General features: G+C 36.5%; 1 protein-coding gene across 2 annotated transcripts in view; it reads right to left on the bottom strand.

Annotated features, from left to right (window-relative positions):
• Positions 1-11879, bottom strand: part of LOC128639840 (LIM domain-binding protein 3-like) — an 84570-nt gene extending 72691 nt beyond the window's left edge. The window contains exons 1-2 of one of the 2 annotated variants that reach the window (XM_053692044.1): positions 11319-11879; positions 6820-7269 (exon numbers count right to left, since the gene is read on the bottom strand). In XM_053692044.1, coding sequence (XP_053548019.1) covers positions 6820-7269; positions 11319-11593 — 725 coding nt within the window. In that variant the 5' untranslated portion in view covers positions 11594-11879. Of the gene's footprint in view, positions 1-6819; positions 7273-11318 lie in introns of both variants that reach the window. The other variant, XM_053692043.1, reaches the window with a different exon arrangement.
• Between the last annotated feature and the right edge of the window lie 8938 nt (positions 11880-20817).

Here is a 20817-nt window from a genome sequence, read left to right as displayed (position 1 = left end):
GGTTCATGTTAGGTGTAAACATAAATTTTATTTCCCCATAGGAATCAATGGGGCTGCGTTACAGAGCTTTATGCTTCTTTATTGCAGGTGTTAGGCTTTTTTTCAGCCGGCTCTCCCCATTAATGTCTATGGGAAAATCGTGCACGAGCACGTAAAACCATCTTACCGCAGCTCACCGCAGCGCTGGTATTGGAGTTCGGTATGGAGCTCAATTTTGCTCTATGCTTACCTCTTGCCTGCTAACGCCGGGTTTTTGTAATCCTGTAATACCAGCACTGTAGATAAGTGAGCGGTGCAAATAACTTGCAAGTTAGTACCGCACCGCTCATAACACAAAACTCGTAATCTAGCCGTTAGATTGTTATAAATGTTACTCTCTACCCTGGCTTTTAGCCAGGAATGTAACAATTAAATTTAAGAAGGTATAAATAAAGAGTCCCTGTTTTTGTTATAACCAGTAGTGAGCTAATTTTAAAACCAACAAAAAGACCCCTAACGCGTTTCAATATAGCTTCCTCACTGTTGGTCATAACGTGAGCTAGACCTAATATATTACTTACCATAATACAATCGCTATATTCCTGGAAAAAGCCTGGATAGCGAGTAACTTTTGCCAATGCTCTACACAACGTTAGTCACCTTCACTTTTTATTATAATATAAATCAGTCCGATAATCAATACCAGTAGTGCAGTGTTTTTAATATTTGTTGGGCAGCAAACAGTGCACTTTTTTGCTGTCATCTTAAAAGCTACAATAAAGGTTACATTTTAATAATATTGTTATTATAATTTCTACGCTCTCCTTATATTGTGCTCAGAGGCATTTCTCTTTACCCCACCCTGCTCTAGGGGTGGATTTGCATTGAATAAAACTATCCTTTATGCCTATGCACTACTATTTGATTTAAACTATAACTGATTAGACAAGGTACTCAAATAGTAACTTTACACAATATTTAAATCTCAGCCACTCTTGATACCTGAAAAGAACATAAAATATACCTCTATTATCACATGTGCTATATTCTTCTTGTATCCTTTGTTTAAGGAGCAGCAATACACTACTGGGAGCTAGCTGAACACTTTGGGGCCTATCTATCAAGCTCCGTAAGGAGCTTGACGGCCCGTCTTTCTGGCGAGTCTTCAGACTCGCCAGAAACAGCAGTTATGAAGCAGTGGTCACAAAGACCGCTGTTCCATAACCCTGTCCGCCTGCTCCGAGCAGGCAGACAGGAATTGCAACAATTCAACCCGATCGAGTACGATCGGGTTGATTGACACCCCCTGTTGGCGGCCTATTGGCCGCGAGTCTGCAGGGGGCGGCGTTCCACCAGCAGCTCTTGTGAGCTGCTGGTGCAATGTTAAATGCGGAGAGCGTATTGCTCTCCGCATTCAGCGATGTCTTGCGGACCTGATCCGCACTGTCGGATCAGGTCCGCAAGGCATTTCATAAATATGCCTCTTTGTGTAAGCCATTGACAGGTGGCATATATATACAGCTACCAATCAGCAGCTAGCTCCCAGAAGCCATCTCCCAATTGTTGCTCAGGAGCCTACCTAGGTATGCTTTTCAACAAAGGATACCAACAGAACACATCAAATTACATTACAGAAGTAAATTGAAAAGTTGCTTAAAATTGTATGTTCTATCTGATTCATGAAAGAAAAAATAGGCTTTCACGTCCCTTTAAAATACTTTAGCATACAAGTTTATATGTCTCATGGTTACCTTTCATGTAAGGAGGGAAAACAATCTTACCAATAATAATGTAATAATAATAGGACATTCTAATGTGAAAAAGACATATACTTATTCTTTAGATAATCTAAGCTTGCAGGATTCTCTAAGAAAACTCACCAGTACTTTGCAGGAATTCTCTGAAGGCAATTTTTACTTTTAGAACAGTGTCTAGCAAAGGGGTTTTAATTTAAATATGGGGAGAATATGTATATTTTATAATAGGGCTCAATAAAAATGTAATTTAAAATCCTATGAAATTAATAAATAGAAAACAATATTAATAAATTTAATTGAAATAATTAAAATTTGCATTTATTCTCTGGCAGGTCTTGTGTATTCTGTAAACATTTTTCACCTGAAGTTCTCGCTGTTTTATATCACAGACTGAAAGGTATAGAGTTTGTGTCAAAATGTGCAATACACTTACTACCCTAATAGAAAAAAACCTGTATAAAAAACAGAGGATGTAAAATACTGTATGCTGAAAACAGGACAATCTGATGTCTATTGTAAGTGTGCTCCTGGCTTCCAGCTAACTTTCTTATTCCCAGTGAAGTTCCCTTTTCTGGCAGTCTCCATAACTTTCTATTGTAGGCATCTTGCAAATTGTCATTAGTATCAGCAAAATCTTTCACGTTCCAACTAACATATTTTATGTAATTAGGCCCTTTGTGTTTGATTCCCCAAAGGGGATAAACCCATAGGTAAAGTCCTAAACAGAACACTACCGGTGACTGGTGCTCACTGACTATGTCATTTTCACAATAGAATATTCCTTTTAATAATAATTATGTTATTGTAAAGAGAATGTATATTGTTGCACACATTTGAGGTCCTCTATTGTGCATCTGAAAATAATTTTAAATAAATTCCGATTAAATGTGTTTTAGAAAAAAGTGGACAAGCAAAAAGAATGCTCTTTAATGCTTTGCCTGAAAACTTGGACACCCTTTTTCTGTCAAGGAAATAATAAGACCTATAAGTTCCTAAAATATAATTTCAACCCTATAAATTAACATTTGTATAATATTAAGACTTTAACTTTTTTAATTTACTAACATAATGGAGGCAGATTTTGCCATTTTTCACCCCTTGGCTTGCATTGCCCAGATTTTTATTTCACATAAGTAGCTATTAATCTCTATGGGGATGGCAAATTGTATTCTTATTATTATATTATTATAGACCTATTAAAAGTCGCCTAGATTTAGAGTTCTGCGGCCAAAGGGGTGCGTTAGCTACGCGTGCTTTCCCCCCCCCCGCACCTTTTAAATACCGCTGGTATTTAGAGTTCACAGAAGGGCTGCTTTAGGCTCCAAAAAGGGAGCGTAGAGCATAATTTACCGCCACTGCAACTCTAAATACCAGCGGTGCTTACGGACGCGGCCAGCTTCAAAAACGTGCTCGTGCACGATTCCCCCATAGGAAACAATGGGGCAGTTTGAGCTGAAAAAAAACCTAACACCTGCAAAAAAGCAGCGTTCAGCTCCTAACGCAGCCCCATTGTTTCCTATGGGGAAACAGCTTCTAAGTCTGCACCTAACACCCTAACATGTACCCCGAGTCTAAACACCCCTAACCTTACACTTATTAACCCCTAATCTGCTACCCCCGCTATCGCTGACCCCTGCATATTATTATTATTAACCCCTAATCTGCCGCTCCTTACACCACCGCAACCTACGTTATCCCTATGAACCCCTAATCTGCTGCCCCTAACACCGCCGACCCCTATATTATATTTATTACCCCCTAATCTGCCCCCCCAACGTCGCCGCTACCTACACTTATTAACCCCTAATCTGCCAACCGCACACCGCTGCAACCTACGTTATCCCTATGAACCCCTAATCTGCTGCCCCTAACCCCCGCCGACCCCTATATTATATATATTAACCCCTAATCTGCCCCCCCAACGTCGCCGCTACCTACCTACACTTATTAACCCCTAATCTGCCGCTACCCTAATAAATGTATTAACCCCTAAAGCTAAGTCTAACCCTAACCCTAACACCCCCCTAAGTTAAATATAATTTTTATCTAACGAAATAAAATAAATCTTATTAAATAAATTATTCCTATTTAAATCTAAATACTTACATGTAAAATAAACCCAAATATAGCTACAATATAAATAATAATTATATTGTAGCTATTTTAGGATTAATATGTATTTTACAGGCAACTTTGTATTAATCTTAACCAGGTACAATAGCTATTTAATAGCTACCTAGTTAAAATAATTACAAAGTACCTGTAAAATAAATCCAAACCTAAGTTACAATTAAACCTAACACTACACTATCAATAAATTAATTAAATAAACTACCTACAATTATCTACAATTAAACCTAACACTACACTATCAATAAATACATTAAATACAAATACCTACAAATAAATACACTAACTAAAGTACAAAAAATAAAAAAAGAACTAAGTTACAAAAAATAAAAAATAATTTACAAACATTATAAAAATATTACAATTTTAAGCTAATTACACCTACTTTAAGCCCCTAATAAAATAACAAAGCCCCCCAAAATAAAAAAATGCCCTACCCTATTCTAAAATAAAAATTGAAAAGCTCTTTTACCTTACCAGCCCTTAAAAGGGCCTTTTGCGGGGCATGCCCCAAAGAATTCTGCTCTTTTGCCTGTAAAAAAACATACAATACCCCCCCAACATTACAACCCACCCCTAATCTAACCCAAACCCCCCTTAAATAAACCTAACACTAAGCCCCTGAAGATCTTCCGACCTTGTCTTCACCACGCCGGGTATCACCGATCTGTCCAGAAGAGGGTCCGAAGTCTTCCTCCTATCCGGGGCTGAAGAGGTCCATCATCCGGCTGAAGTCTTCATCCAAGTGGGGGCTGAAGAGGTCCATCATCGGGCTGAAGTCTTCATCCAAGCGGGGGCTGGAGAGGTCCATCATCCGGCTGAACTCTTCTATCAAGCGGCATCTTCAATCTACTTTCTTCCGGCTCCATCTTCATCCTGCCGACGCGGAACATCCATCCTGGCCGACGACTTCCCGACGAATGACGGTTCCTTTAAGGGACGTCATCCAAGATGGCATCCCTCGAATTACGATTGGCTGATAGGATTCTATCAGCCAATCGGAATTAAGGTAGGAATAATCTGATTGGCTGATGGAATCAGCCATTCAGATTCAAGTTCAATCTGATTGAACTTGAATCTTAAAGGAACCGTCATTCGTCGGGAAGTCGTCGGCCAGGATGGATGTTCCGCGTCGGCGGGATGAAGATGGAGCCGGAAGAATGAAGATTGAAGATGCCGCTTGATAGAAGACTTCAGCTGGATGATGGACCTCTTCAGCCCTGCTTGGATGAAGACTTCAGCCGGATGATGGACCTCTTCAGCCCCCGCCTGGATGAAGACTTCAGCCGGATGATGGACCTCTTCAGCCCCGGATAGGAGGAAGACTTCGGACCCTCTTCTGGACGGATCGGTGATACCCGCGTGGTGAAGACAAGGTAGGAAGATCTTCAGGGGCTTAGTGTTAGGTTTATTTAAAGTGGGTTTGGGTTAGATTAGGGGTATGTGGGTGGTGGGTTGTAATGTTGGGGGGGTATTGTATGTTTTTTTTACAGGCAAAAGAGTAGAATTATTTGGGGCATGCCCCGCAAAAGGCCCTTTTAAGGGCTGGTAAGGTAAAAGAGCTTTTCAATTTTTATTTTAGAATAGGGTAGGGCATTTTTTTATTTTGGGGGGCTTTGTTATTTTATTAGGGGGCTTAGAGTAGGTGTAATTAGCTTAAAATTGTTGTAATATTTTTATAATGTTTGTAAATTATTTTTTTATTTTTTGTAACTTAGTTCTTTTTTTATTTTTTGTAACTTAGATCTTTTTTTATTTTTTGTACTTTAGTTAGTGTATTTATTTTTAGGTATTTGAATTTAATTTATTTATTGATAGTGTAGTGTTAGGTTTAATTGTAGATGATTGTAGGTAGTTTATTTAATTAATTTATTGATAGTGTAGTGTTAGGTTTAATTGTAACTTAGGTTAGGATTTATTACAGGTACTTTTGTAATTATTTTAACTAGGTAGCTATTAAATAGTTATTAACTATTTAATAGCTATTGTACCTGGTTAAAATAAATACAAAGTTGCCTGTAAAATAAATATTAATCCTAAAATAGCTACAATATAATTATTATTTATATTGTAACTATATTAGGGTTCATTTTACAGGTAAGTATTTAGATTTAAATAGGAATAATTTATTTAATAAGATTTATTTTATTTCGTTAGATAAAAATTATATTTAACTTAGGGGGGTGTTAGGGTTAGGGTTAGACTTAGCTTTAGGGGTTAATACATTTATTAGAGTAGCGGTGAGGTCCGGTCGGCAGATTAGGGGTTAATAAGTGTAGGTAGGTAGCGGCGACGTTGGGGGGGGGCAGATTAGGGTTTAATAAATATTATGTAGGTGTCGGCGGTGTTAGGGGCAGCAGATTAGGGGTACATAGGGATAATGTAGGTTGCGGCGGTGTGCGGTTGGCAGATTAGGGGTTAAATAAATTTAAGAGAGTGGCGGCAATGTGGGGGGGGCCTCGGTTTAGGGGTACATAGGTAGTTTATGGGTCTTAGTGTACTTTAGAGCACAGTAGTTAAGAGTGTTAGCCCAGAAAGTTCTTAACTCCTGGCTTTTCTCTGCAGCTGGAGTCTTGTTGTTAGATTTCTAACGCTCACTTCAGCCAAGACTCTAAATACCAGCGTTAGAAAGATCCCATTGAAAAGATAGGATACGCAATTGACGTAAGGGGATCTGCGGTATGGAAAGTCGCGGCTGGAAAGTGAGTGTTAGACCCTTTCCTGACTGACTCTAAATACCAGCGGGTGGCCAAAACCAGCGTTAGGACCCCCTAACACTGGTTTTGATGGCTAACGCAGAACTCTAAATCTAGGCAAGTGAATGCATTAAGCATAACAGATTGCACCATTATAAGGCATTGTACATTACAGCCTTAAGTACATGGTAAAGTTTCTTTAGCTTTATATATATATATATATATATATATATATATATAAATAAAATGGCCATTACCTGTTGCTGGAAGGTTGAAAAGCAGCATGAGTAGAGAAATATGAGTCTACAGGAGCTGTAGCAGTATGAACAAAGGCTGGAGAAGCTTCAGGTGCAAAGGCTGGTGAAGCTACAGGTGCAAAGGCTGGAGAAGCTGTAGAAGCGAAGGCCGGGGAAGCTGTAGAAGCGAAGGCCGGGGAAGCTGTAGAAGCGAAGGCTGGAGAAGCTGTAGATGCAAAGGCTGGAGAAGCTGTAGATGCAAAGGCTGGAGAAGCTGTAGATGCAAAGGCTGGAGAAGCTGTAGATGCAAAAGCTGGAGAAGCTGTAGATGCAAAGGCTGGAGAAGCTGTAGGAAGCGGTGATGCAGAATTTTGTGCTGTGTATTGATCAGCGGTAGCGGTTTGATTTGCTGAAGCAGCTGGTGTGGCAGCATATCCTAGGCTGGTGGGTGTCGGTGCATGTTCAACAGGGCTACTGAGTAAAGTTAAACCAAATGAGACAACATGGTACTCAAATCTTCTAGCAAAACAATCCACCAAATACAGTTAGCCCTCATTTTACACTAGTTTGCTTGCACCAATTCACAGCAGCAACAAAGTATAAGATAAAAGAGATACAAGATAACTATATATTGCACTTTATGTGAACTAACTTTGAAAAGGATAAATTACCAGCAATATGCAATTATCTGAAACTGAATATTTAGACATTTTTTGGAGGGGCACTGATGAGACTTTGCACTTAGAGGAACAGTATTTAGAAATATAGGGCCAGATTAGAAGTGGTGCACTAATGATAGTGTGTGTGCGATAACCAATTTTGAAGCTCACTATAATATAATTACATGGTAAAGCGCATTAACCAAAGAAGGGTTAACACGGCCAACTTGAGAGCAACCATTATTTTCAATGGAAATTGCAACCTCACTAATCAGAGGGCAAGTTAACAACGGCCAACATACTCTGTATATTAGCCATTGCTAAGGGGTTAATAAAAAGGTTTTAAAAAATGAAAATGGATATGGTAAATGTGTTTGACTAGAATGTCTAAATATGTGCATGTGTTTTAATTATCAAGACTTTACATTCCAATGTTCTTAACATAGAAAAAAATGTTCTCTTTATTTTAAATTAAAAATGTCTTTATATATCTATATATACAATATATATCTGTATCTCTTCTATGTGAAGAACTTTGGAATGTAAAATATTTGTAACCCACTTTGGGTTTAGCGCAGTTCATTTAACACAGAGTTGGGTTAGTGCGCAAACGATAGAAATCTATGGGAAGAAGAAGTTCACGGTAATCATGGTATCCGAAGTTCTGTTTAGTTAGCGTGCAGCAGACTTTCGCTCGCACACTAACTTTTTACTTTTAACTTGTAAAACGCATGACAACTGGGCCGCCAGAAATATTTACTATGAACGAAAAAGTTATTTAGTGCGCCACTTTTAAACTGGCCCTTAGTATTTTGGGAGACTGTATTTTATATTTTAATTTTGTTTAAAGTCTGCACATTTAAATAGCGATTTTATAACTATAATAATATATTATTTATGGCATTTTTCTTTTTTTGCAAGAATTGAATCCCAGCATAGACCAAGGACGGCCTCTATTTAATACCAGAAGATAACCAACTCCATAAATTACATTTCATTAAATAATGATGCCCATCTGCTCTCAATATGTGATAACCAAATATTCTCCTTGCTAGAGCTCTGAGAAGGTCTATGAGAGAACACAGCAGGGGAAAGAGAATGATAGAGAAATATTGAGAATGGGAAAGAGAAGCAGAAGAAGACAAAGAGAGAACGAGTTAGAGGGAGAAGTCCAGAATGAGAAAGAGAAAAAGATAGAGAAAGTGATTAAGGGAGAACAAAAGTTATGAAGAAAGATAGATAGATAGATACTGTAGATAGATAGATAGATAGATAGATAGATGATAGATATATAGATAATAGATATATAGATAGATAGATGCGGAAAGATAGATGTGAATAGATAGATGAAGATAGATAGATAGATAGATAGATAGATAGATAGATAGATACTGTAGATAGATAATAGATATATAGATAGATAGATGCGGATAGATAAGAGATAGATAGATAAATAGATGCGGAAATATAGATGTGAATAGATAGATGAAGATAGATAGATAGATAGATAGATAGATAGATAAGAGATATATAGATATAGATGGAAAGATAGATGCAGATAAATAGATGCGGATAGATAAGATAGAAAGAAAGACTGAAAATGATACAGATAACTAGATTGGTAATGAGAGAGAACTGAATAAATTAAAGGTAAGCAAAATCAGGAAGGTAAACTTCAGTTATATATGATCTTATACATTTCCACACACACTGAAGGGTCCATTCCTAGAAGCTTCAGGAACCGGAGAGAAAAGAAAATGAGGACATGAAGAAAATATACAAAGAAAACAGAAAATAGAGTATTACAAAATGAGAAGTTTGTGTAACAGAGAATTAGTGGCAGTTTTTTTTTTTTAAGTAAAGTCTTGAGCGTCATAAATCAGCAATGAGAGAGGGTCATGTGACAATAGGTTAGAATGTGGTCAAGAAAGAACAGAGAGCCACAGAAAGGATTTAGCAGCTGGTCTAGGCCAACAGATCACAGAAGAGTGGAGTTTAACTGCCCATTATATGTTTCCCATTGGGTCCTTAGAAAACGATATAGTAAATTAAAATGTGAAGGGTGCACTGGGCTGTAAAAGAAGGGTTTTGTGTTACTCTGTATTTTTGACCTTTGTTGGCCTTTAAAAAAAATCTTAAAATAAATCAAAGTTAAACTAAACTATTTTTATGTCCAGTCTAAAGCACATCTATAATTCAAATATCCCGAAATGGGGCTAATGTAAACAGAGTCCAGAATAGTGGACTAAATTGTGTGGCTAGGAATATAAAGTGTTATTTAAACCCTTGACCACCAGAAATTGCTCTGAATCCTTTCCTGATGACAAGGGGATGAAATATAATCTTGCAAGACCTATTGTCATACAGTATCAAGCTTAGATTCAGCACATAGCCCTTCCAAATATCCCACATTTAAAAAATAAATAATTTGTTACAAATACAACTTTCCTCTTGTTTTATTTGTGCTTGCTTGGTTTCATATTTGCAAGCTTGTTACATTAGATGCCAAAGGAAGATGCTGATATATAGTTCCCACATCATTTGAATGATATTGTTGGGGTACTTGGAAGTTGGAAGCACAATTAGCACAGGCAGCAGCAGAAATATAAGAGTTTCTGAAGATTATGGGGTCTATTTAAAACATCAGCTTAGATGTACAACCGTACAGGGTTAAACACAGTTACCAAGGAACTTTTGTGGAATAATGAACTGTTCTAATATATTAGCACATTTTATTATTGCATAAGAATTTTAGTTTAGATAAAGAACAGACACATATACAAAAAGATTCTCATAAAATTGGAAACAATTTTAGTATAGAGCTTAGATTATACAAAATATAGAATATACTATATGTATATATACTATATAGTATATAAATACTATATAGTACACAATATACTTTATACTATACAAAGTATAGAACTTAAATTATTAAAGAACTGATTAAAGAATATGGTCTTAAATTTCCTAAAGAATAAATATGTATAATGTGATATGTATTATAGAATCATGTAGAACAGGTATCATATTGATTTACTTGAAAATAATTAATTGCAGTATAAATAATAAAACAAATGTTATATATAACCAATTGTTATAAAAGTTGACCATCTTTAAATGCAACCTAAATGTACTCTTTTACTTATTTATTTTTTAAATAAAGTTTAGGAACAGTATTTACATTTGTTGATAACTGGAGGATTGGATAGATTAAGATACACATTGAAAGAAAAAGAGGTTGGGGAAGTTTTTGAACAAGATAACAGCCTGTGTTTAAACTGACATGATTCTAGTGTAGCCATAAATATCCAGTTTTGTTAGAGCATTTTATATTTAGACAGATTTATTCCCTTTAATCTTTTGCAAAAGGGTTAAATATATAGTCAATGTTGCGCTCCTTTGTCACTCCAGATGACTATACAGCTGGTTAACCAATAAGAAGCAGGCATACATGTGTATGGTCCAATCACTGACCTTCTCTCTTTATCTGGAGTAAGATGGGGTGTTCCAGGTGTACAACTTTGACTACAATTTTTAACCCTTTAAAAGGACTGAAACACGTGTAAATGTATTTTTACATTATAATGTCCCCTTAAGCACTAAATTATAAAAACAATACCTATAAAGGCAAAATCAAGACGTTAATTTCCCTTTAAAAATAGTCAATTTGAAGTAAATATATCAATATTCACTCTTTGTTCTCAATAAAATGATTTACATATGTATGTTTCAGGAATAAACACTTGGAATATATATGTAATAATATCCATCAAAGTATCCTAAAATGTTAGAAATATTATATCATAACAGACTTAAAACAGTGAAGCAGTTAAGAGGTTAATGTGTGCTACATGATACCTTTTATAACCGGATGTAACAGGGGGTGAGGGTTTATGCACTTTCTGACCAAGGTTGGTGTAAGTGGCCTGTCTTGGACTTGTTTCAGCCCCAAATCTCACAGAATAACCCCTGGAGGTCACTGGTTTGTTTGGGGTAACGTTGTCCTCTACTGGAGCTGATTTAGATGGCTGCCATACAGTAGAACTGCCACACTGTGGCGCTGTAACACCTGCAGTGCTGAGTAACAGAAATGATAGTATGCTTTGCTTACAGCTGATCCGCAGAACGCTCATTTAATACATTCAAAGAATTAAATCTCAATAGGAGATATACAAGATCTGCAAGTTACACAAGTATATTTATTATTTAACTATCTGATACTGCACCTCTAGAAGATAAATCCCTAAATCCCAGAATGCAACAGTTTCATTTACTAACAGCGTATTGCAATACTAATGGAACATTTTATTCAGAAGTGTTTTATCAGCTGTTAGAAAGAGCAGCATCTTAAAGGGATATGAAGCCAAAATGTTTTCATGATTCAGATAGAGCATTCGATTTTAAACAACTTTCTAATTTACTTCTATTATCAGTTTTTCTTTGTTCTCTTGGTATCTTTTTTTGAAAAGCAGGTGCGTATGCTTAGGAGCCGGCCCATTTCGTGAGCACTATATGGCAGCAGTTTTGCAAGAATGTTATCCATTTACAAGATCACTAGAGGGCAGCGCTATTTCCTGCTATGAAGTGTTCCAGATGCCTACCTAGGTATCTCTTCAACACAGAATATCATGGGAACGAAGCAAATTTGACAATAGAAGTAAATGGAAACTTTTTGTAACATGATATGCGCTGTCTGAATCACAAAATAATTTTTTTGGTTTCATATCCCTTTAACATGTATCGGTTTACAATGAAAATGTGAAAGCAAAAGCTTTTTAACCAGTTCACCCATTTGGACGTATATGTACATTGCGCAGTACTTTGGCTATTATACCGCACAACGTATATATACGTCTGAGCTTCAGGAAGCTCCAGCGGTCTGGACTGTTAAGATAAACTAGAGTTACGGAGGCAGCTCCAGGCATCTGCCAACATATGGAACCGGAGCACAATTCTTTTAAGCCCCTGCAGGCTGCATCCAGTGCATTTTATTAGATTTTCACAGCCAGACACTGCTAGTTCATGTGTGTCATATACATAACATTGTGCTCACTCCGTGGAGTTATTTATAAGTCAGCACTGATTGGCTAAAATGCAAGTTTACCAAAAGAACTGAGTTAAGGGGCAGCCTGCAGAAGCTTAGACACAAGGTAATCACAGAGGTAAAAAGTATATTTATATAACCGTGTTGGTTATGACAAACTGGGAATGGGTAATAAAGGGATTATCTATCTTTTTAAACAAAAAACATTTTTAAGTAGACTGTCCCTTTAACTGGCAAGCTTGTCTAGTAGCATATTTTATTTATAACTCTATATGATATAATTTCAGTGATACAATCTAACAACCTACCATGAAAACTGTTTAAGATGTATTATTCTATATTAAACACAACTGCTTGCTATAGGTGCCTACAGCATTTGTAGTTAAATTGTTAATAAGTAAGGATCAGACCCAGGACAAAACACAATTCATCACACTGTGAATCTGCAATTTGCTGAGAAAGAACGGACCCGTTACATACTGTCTGCTCGTTGTCTGCATATAATAACTATGTTTTGTTCACATTATAATAAGTGTATGTGCTGATGCTCTGTGTAGCGGGAATTACACTTTTGGTCCATAAGCACAGGATATTTTTTAAGGGCCAAAAATGGCTAAATCAAATAATCTGTGTTAGGATATTTTACTATTGCACTGTAGTTTGCATATAGCTATCTAACTCCTGGAAAGATGTTAAAGCTCAAGAGGAGAAATCCACTACTGGGAGCTAGCTAAACACAACTGGTGAGCCAAAGACAAGAGGCATACCCACAAATCACCAGATAGTGTAAAAATGAAAGGATCTATTAGAGAAGATTATAGCGAAACAAATTCCTTTTTTTAAAATGTTTACTGTTCAATCCCTGAAAATGGGTACAATATTTAATTTATATAAATAGGTATGCTCTAGGTGAGGTTATAGCTGGTAAACCAATAAGAAACCAGCATACATGTGTATGCTCCAATCACTGGCTGTATTTCATCTGCAGGAGAATCACTTAAACTACAAGTTTAAGCTAAAGGGGCACTAAAAAAATTTCTTTCATGAATCAGATAGAACATGCAATTTTAAGCAACTTTCTAATTTACTCCTATTATAATTTTTTATTTGTTCTCATGGTATCTTTATTTGAAAAGCAGGAATGAAAGTTTAGGAGCCGGCCCATTTTTGGTTCAGCAGCCATCAATAAGCAAGCGCTATCCATGGTGCTGAACCAATAATGGTCCGGCTCCTAAGCTTTTATTCCTGCTTTTTCAAATAAAGATACCAAGAGAACAAAGAAAACTTAATAATAGAAGTAAATTAGAAACTTGCTTAAAACTGCCTGCTCTATCAGAATCATAAAAGAAAAAATGTGGGTTTAGTGCCCCTTTAACTTAAACTTGTAGTTAAAGTGATTCTCCTGAAAAAGTATTAGTGCCCCTTTAAACAGAAAACAAAATAAAATAATTTGTTTAAAAATAAAATAGTTTACTAAAAATACAGCATTTCTGTTTTACACGTGTATGTCCCTTTAACTCACTTAGCCAGACAGAGGCCCCCTTCAGCTAAAAGCAAACCTAAGTAGGCGCCTGATTCCAAACAAAATCTATACTTTTTAGGAGTCAGAAGTATTGAAGAAGAGACTTAATGCTTACAATTTTCTCGAGTTTTCATTAACAGAAAAGAAAAAAGTATAGAAGAAATATACAACAAAAGTTACCTGGCTTCAGTAGATTTGGCAACATTTTCCTTCCCACTGTGGAAGAAGGGAACATTGTGAATGAATTACAGGAGGGGACTAAAGCCAGGATGAGTTGTTAATGAACGTCCTTGAGCCAAAAAAGAGTTAAAAAAGATTGTGAATAAGAAGAGAGACCGTGACTCACTCTGGCAACCACGGGAAAAGATTCTCCAAAAGCAGAAGAACTTGACAATGTTTGTGCTTATTATGCGCCTATCTATTAAGCTTTAGAGGTGTGATGCTCACATGCGCTTACCATCCTAATGCACAGTGCCACTCATTCTTTATTTTCGGTTTTAATCTGTCAGTTTGCTCCACCTCCCATGTGCTGTAGTCTCCATCGTACATACATCCTTTCTTTACAATAAGTTATATTTAGAGCTCGATTTATCAACCCCTTCACCTGCCTACAACTGCAGGTTCTTACAAGAGAACCTGCAGTCATTATTTATCAAGCAGTGGTCATCAGACACAAGAGAACCTGCAGTCATTATTTATCAAGCAGCGGTCATCAGACACAAGAGAACCTGCAGTCAGTATTTATCAAGCAGCGGTCATCAGACACAAGAGAACCTGCAGTCAGTATTTATCAAGCAGCGGTCATCAGATACAAGAGAACCTGCAGTCAGTATTTATCAAGCAGCGGTCATCAGACACAAGAGAACCTGCAGTCAGTATTTATCAAGCAGCGGTCATCAGATACAAGAGAACCTGCAGTCAGTATTTATCAAGCAGCGGTCATCAGACACAAGAGAACCTGCAGTCAATATTTATCAGGCAGAGGTCATCAGACACAAGAGAACCCGCAGTCAGTATTTATCAAGCAGCGGTCATCAGACACAAGAGAACCTGCAGTCAGTATTTAACAAGCGCCGGTCATCAGACACAAGAGAACCTGCAGTCAGTATTTATCAAGCAGCGGTCATCAGACACAAGAGAACCTGCAGTCAGTATTTATCAAGCAGCGGTCATCAGACACAAGAGAACCTGCAGTCAGTATTTATCAAGCAGCGGTCATCAGACACAAGAGAACCTGCAGTCAGTATTTATCAAGCAGCGGTCATCAGACACAAGAGAACCTGCAGTCAGTATTTATCAAGCAGCGGTCATCAGACACAAGAGAACCTGCAGTCAGTATTTATCAAGCAGCGGTCATCAGACACAAGAGAACCCGCAGTCAGTATTTATCAAGCAGCAGTCATCAGACTCAAGAGAACCTGCAGTCAGTATTTGTCAAGCAGCGGTCATCAGACACAAGAGAACCTGCAGTCAGTATTTATCAAGCAGCGTTCATCAGACACAAGAGAACCTGCAGTCAGTATTTATCAAGCAGCAGTCATCACACACAAGAGAACCTGTAGTCAGTATTTATCAAGCAGCGGTCATCAGACACAAGAGAACCTGTAGTCAGTATTTATCAAGCAGCGGTCATCAGACACAAGAGAACCCACAGTCAGTATTTATCAAGCAGCAGTCATCAGACTCAAGAGAACCTGCAGTCAGTATTTGTCAAGCAGCGGTCATCAGACACAAGAGAACCTGCAGTCAGTATTTATCAAGCAGCGTTCATCAGACACAAGAGAACCTGCAGTCAGTATTTATCAAGCAGCGGTCATCAGACACAAGAGAACCTGCAGTCAGTATTTATCAAGCAGCGGTCATCAGACACAAGAGAACCTGCAGTCAGTATTTATCAAGCAGCGTTCATCAGACACAAGAGAACCTGCAGTCAGTATTTATCAAGCAGCGTTCATCAGACACAAGAGAACCTGCAGTCAGTATTTATCAAGCAGCGGTCATCAGACACAAGAGAAACTGCAGTCAGTATTTATCAAGCAGCGGTCATCAGACACTAGAGAAACTGCAGTCAGTATTTATCAAGCAGCAGTCATCAGACACTAGAGAACCTGCAGTCAGTATTTATCAAGCAGCAGTCATCAGACACAAGAGAACCTGCAGTCAGTATTTATCAAGCAGCAGTCATCAGACACTAGAGAACCTGCAGTCAGTATTTATCAAGCAGCGGTCATCAGACCGCTGCTTCCTAGACTCTTCTCCACCTCTTAGTTGGAGAAATTCAATCTCCCCTGTCTCATCCAGCCAGGGAGATTGACAGCTCCTGCCCACGCGTGATTGGCTGTGTACAGGCAGGGGCAGGATTGCACACGAGTTAAAAAAAGTGCTCGCATGCAATCTTAAATTCCGGCAGTGAATTGTTGCCTGCCAGAGGCGTGCTGGAGTGGACAACGATGAATGTGCAATCTTATATAATTACCTAATTATGTTTCCACACCTTTAGAAGGGATCTAAAACTCAGACCCCCCCATAAAACTTTGTTATTTATGGTAAAAATAATTTTTAATGCACTTTTATTATTCATTTTGCCAGTTTTTTCTTTACTGTAGTTGAAAAAAGAATATAAGATAACCATATTCAAGAGCCTTTTAAAGCAGTTTATCATGCAAAAGCGTGTAAATGCTCATATATACAATACATATCTAAAAAGCGACTTTAAATGTCCCTTTAAGACAGAACACATACATAATGTTATCTTCCTCGACAACCTATAACACTTAATAATTACACTAGTTTAAAGGGACATGAAACCGAAAATGTTCCTTTATGATTCAGATAATGATCCAGAGAATACAATTTTAAACATTCCAATTTACTTCTATTATTTAATTTGCTTCATTCTTTGTTGAATAAATAGCAATGCACATGGGTGAGCCAATCACACAAGGCATGTATGTTCAGCTACCAATCAGCAGCTGCTAAGCCCATTTAGATATGATTTTCAGCAAAGGATATCAAGAGAATGAAGCAAATCAGATAAAAGCAGCAAATTGTAAGGTTGTATAAAATGACACGCTCTTTCTAAAGCAAAAACATTGGGTTTCATGTCCCTTTAAGGTTACTATGTTTTCCTTAAATATTCCCTACTATATTCTAAATAAGAGACAATTATAGTAAAATGTATCAACCAGAATTTGTTTCACGTAAAAGGTTTTTGCACGTTACATAATCATTTTCCACCTCGGCCAACAGTGAGTCATGGATTGCATTGCTGTTTGTGATAAAGCTGAAGTGGATTGAAGAAAAAAAAGTGAGAGACATAGTTAAGCAAATATATGCCAAGAACCAACAAACCGTGCAATAACAGTTAAAGATCACTCTCAAAGCAAGAAAGTAATTAGCGTGTCCAGCAGCTTAGGGATAAGCAGGTGGGTCAGGCTTCTAGCAGCTTTAGGCCTCTAAGTATCTGGTTTTCACACCAGACCATTCTAGATATTTAGGCAGCTATAGTTTATAATTCACCTACAGATGTTTGGGTACTGTTAAATCATGTGACTGATCGAGGCAAGAGTGAGAGAGAGAGAGAGATGGGAATAGGGGAAAAGGGAACAAAACATCCAACATAAAAGCAAGAGCAGAATAGAGGGTTTTCATTAACCACCTGAATGTCTGACAGACCTGCAATTTGTACCAACAAAATTAAACCCCCTGGTGCCTGCTAATAACATCTCTGTTACACCCTGGACACCTGGGTATTAAATTACTAGAGCACATTCACTATATTTGGACTTCCTGTGGGAGATTACTGATTTGCTGCCATTATTTTTAAAGCCCATTCAACATTATAGGGTCCAGCAAGTCATTGTACATGGTTATAGCAATCATAAGCCAAATGGCTGTTAATAATTCATTGAGTGAAGTAAAAAAAAAATTCTTGCATTTTAAATTCTCCAAAATGTGGGATCAAGAGGGAAGGGATTGATAACTCTTATGTTGTGCTATAAATTTGTATTCTCTTCAACAATTATGAATCAATATCAAATGGTTGGAAAATTAAATAGATCAGTAGAATACAGTTTTTGTATCGCCCTTAGGTTGGTAAATTCACAAGAGGCTTTTTGCACGTTACAAGTTAAAAGTAAAATGTTTGTGCACAAGCGGTAACCTGATGTGCGCAAGAAGCCGAACTTTGAACACTGCAAACATGTTATTGTATTCCCCTATAGACTTCAAAGGAGCATGAGAAGTGTGTGTGTGTGTGTGGGGGAAACAATACCCATACTCACGCACAAACATGATCGCATTTAATCATATTTCAGATTCCAATGTTCCTCACATAGCAGAATATGTTCTTTTTATTCTTAAAGGAATAGTCTAGTGAAAATTAAATTTGCATGTTTCAGATAGAGCATGCAATTTTAAGCAACTTTCTAATTTAGTCCTTTTATCAATTTTTCTTTGTTCTTTTGCTATCTTTGTTTGAATATAAGCTTAGAAGCCGGCCCATTTTTGGTTCATCACCTGGGTAGCGCTTGCTGATTGGTGGCTACATTTAGACACAAATCAGGAAGTGCTACCCGGGTGCTGAACCAAAAATGGTCTGGCTTCTATGCTTACATTCTTGCTTTCTCAAATAAAGATACCATGAGAAAGAAGAAAAATTGATAATAGGAGTAAATTAGAAGGTTGCTTAAAATTGCCTGCTCTATCTGAATAATGAAAGCTTAATTTTAACTAGATTATCCATTTAAATAAATATATATATATATATATATATGACTTTTTTTTTGGTAAAATATATATCTATACCTATATACTGTATATGGTTTGGTTTCTTTAAGGGGGCGCTTGCTCCAATGTGAAATCCACCAACTCAATATCAGTCTAGAAGACTTTGGAAAGGAAAGGACTCCAATTTTGTGTTTGTATAGACTTAATAAAAATAAGTGCAGTGTAGTCACTGAATCAAAAATCCAGTATCAGCAACTCCACAATATGACAAGAAACAAACCTTATTGTCTTTATAAAAACATAGGTTTATTAAGCTCTACGCGTTTCCATCTTTTTAAAGAGCAGGTTAAAAGGCAAAAGAAGTAAGCTCATTTGTTCTTACCATTAATTCATACAATTGTTTGTACTTTTCTATATATATATATTATTATATATAGGTACAGATATATATATATATATGGATATCTATTTACATACAACATATTCCCTATGTGAAGAACATTGGAAAGTGCAATATTTACAGTAAATATACAGTAAAACACTTTATTAAATAGGAATATTGCATAAAAAATGTTTTTTTTTCATGTTTGCAGCTACTTGACTGCAAAGGGCTTCCATACACTTATATGTGTCTATATATGTATACATACCGTATGTATTTATATGTTTACATGTATATATTTCTGTAAATACATACTGTATGTATTTATATGTTTATATGTATATATGTCTGTAAATACATACTGTATGTATTTATATGTTTATATGTGTATATATGTCTGTAAATACATATGTATTTATGTGTTTATATGTGTATATATGTCTGTAAATACATATGTATTTATATGTTTATATGTATATATGTCTGTAAATACATATATACACATATAAATACATATCTACATACATATAAACATATAAATACATATCTACACACATATAAACATATATACATATAAACATATAAATACATATCTACACACATATAAACATATATACATACATATACATATTTAGACATGTGTATGTATGGATCTCTATGTTAAAGCCCTTTGCATGTCTTTTTTCTAACACCTTTTTATGCAATATGTTTAAAATAATTTAATTAGACAGTGTTATTATGAGTGTAACTGTACGTACAATGTATTTTGTGCAACTTTTTTGTCAAACGTAACAGTTAACCAGAGCTCTTAAGTCACCCTAACCCGACGTCTGTTAAATTCAATTGTGCTCAAGCGAACGCGTTTACTTTCAACTTGTAAAGCTGTCCGCCTGGGCTTGTCATAACCAGTATGGGCTTGTCATAACCAGTATGGGCTTGTCATAACCTGTATGGGCTTGTCATAACCAGTATGGGCTTGTCATAAACAGTATGGGCTTGTCATAACCAGTATGGGCTTGATAAATAACCAACACGAGGGATATACAAAAACGGTATTCTCCAGTTCTAATTTTGCATCCATCTGATATCTTTTTTATAATTGTTCAAGAAAACAAGAATTTAAAGCACAACATAAGTTTTACTGTGTATCAGTGAGCGCTAAAAGTAGAAAATCTCTGATCACAAAATTGTGGAGCTTAAAGGGACACTGAACCCAAATTTTTTCTTTTGTGATTCAGACAGAGCAGGCATTTTTAAGCAACTTTCTAATTTACTCATATTATCAAAATTTTCTTCATTCTCTTGGTATCTTTATTTGAAAAGCAAGAAAGTAAGTTTAGATGCTGGCCCATTTTTGGTGAACAACCTGGGTTGTTCTTGCTGATTGGTGGATAAATTCACCCACCAATAAATAAGTGCTGTCTAGGGTTCTCAACCAAAAATTGGCTGGCTCCTTTGCTTTGATGCCTTCTTTTTCAATAAAGATAGCAAGAGAACAAAGAAAAATTGATAATAGGAGTAAATTAGAAAGTTGCTTAAAATGACATGCTCTATCTGAATCACGAAAGAAAAAATTTGGGTTCAGTGTCCCTTTAAATACAGACAAAAACATTATTATTCTCCCTAAAGCCTATCCAAAAATACCAAAAATGTCTATGTGCAAATAATATTTCCAGATATT

The sequence above is a fragment of the Bombina bombina genome, chromosome 9, assembly GCF_027579735.1.
Source record: "Bombina bombina isolate aBomBom1 chromosome 9, aBomBom1.pri, whole genome shotgun sequence".
Lineage (NCBI taxonomy): Eukaryota > Metazoa > Chordata > Amphibia > Anura > Bombinatoridae > Bombina > Bombina bombina.
The sequence above is the reverse complement of the archived record's forward strand: the minus strand, read 5'-3'. Positions and strand labels throughout refer to the sequence as shown.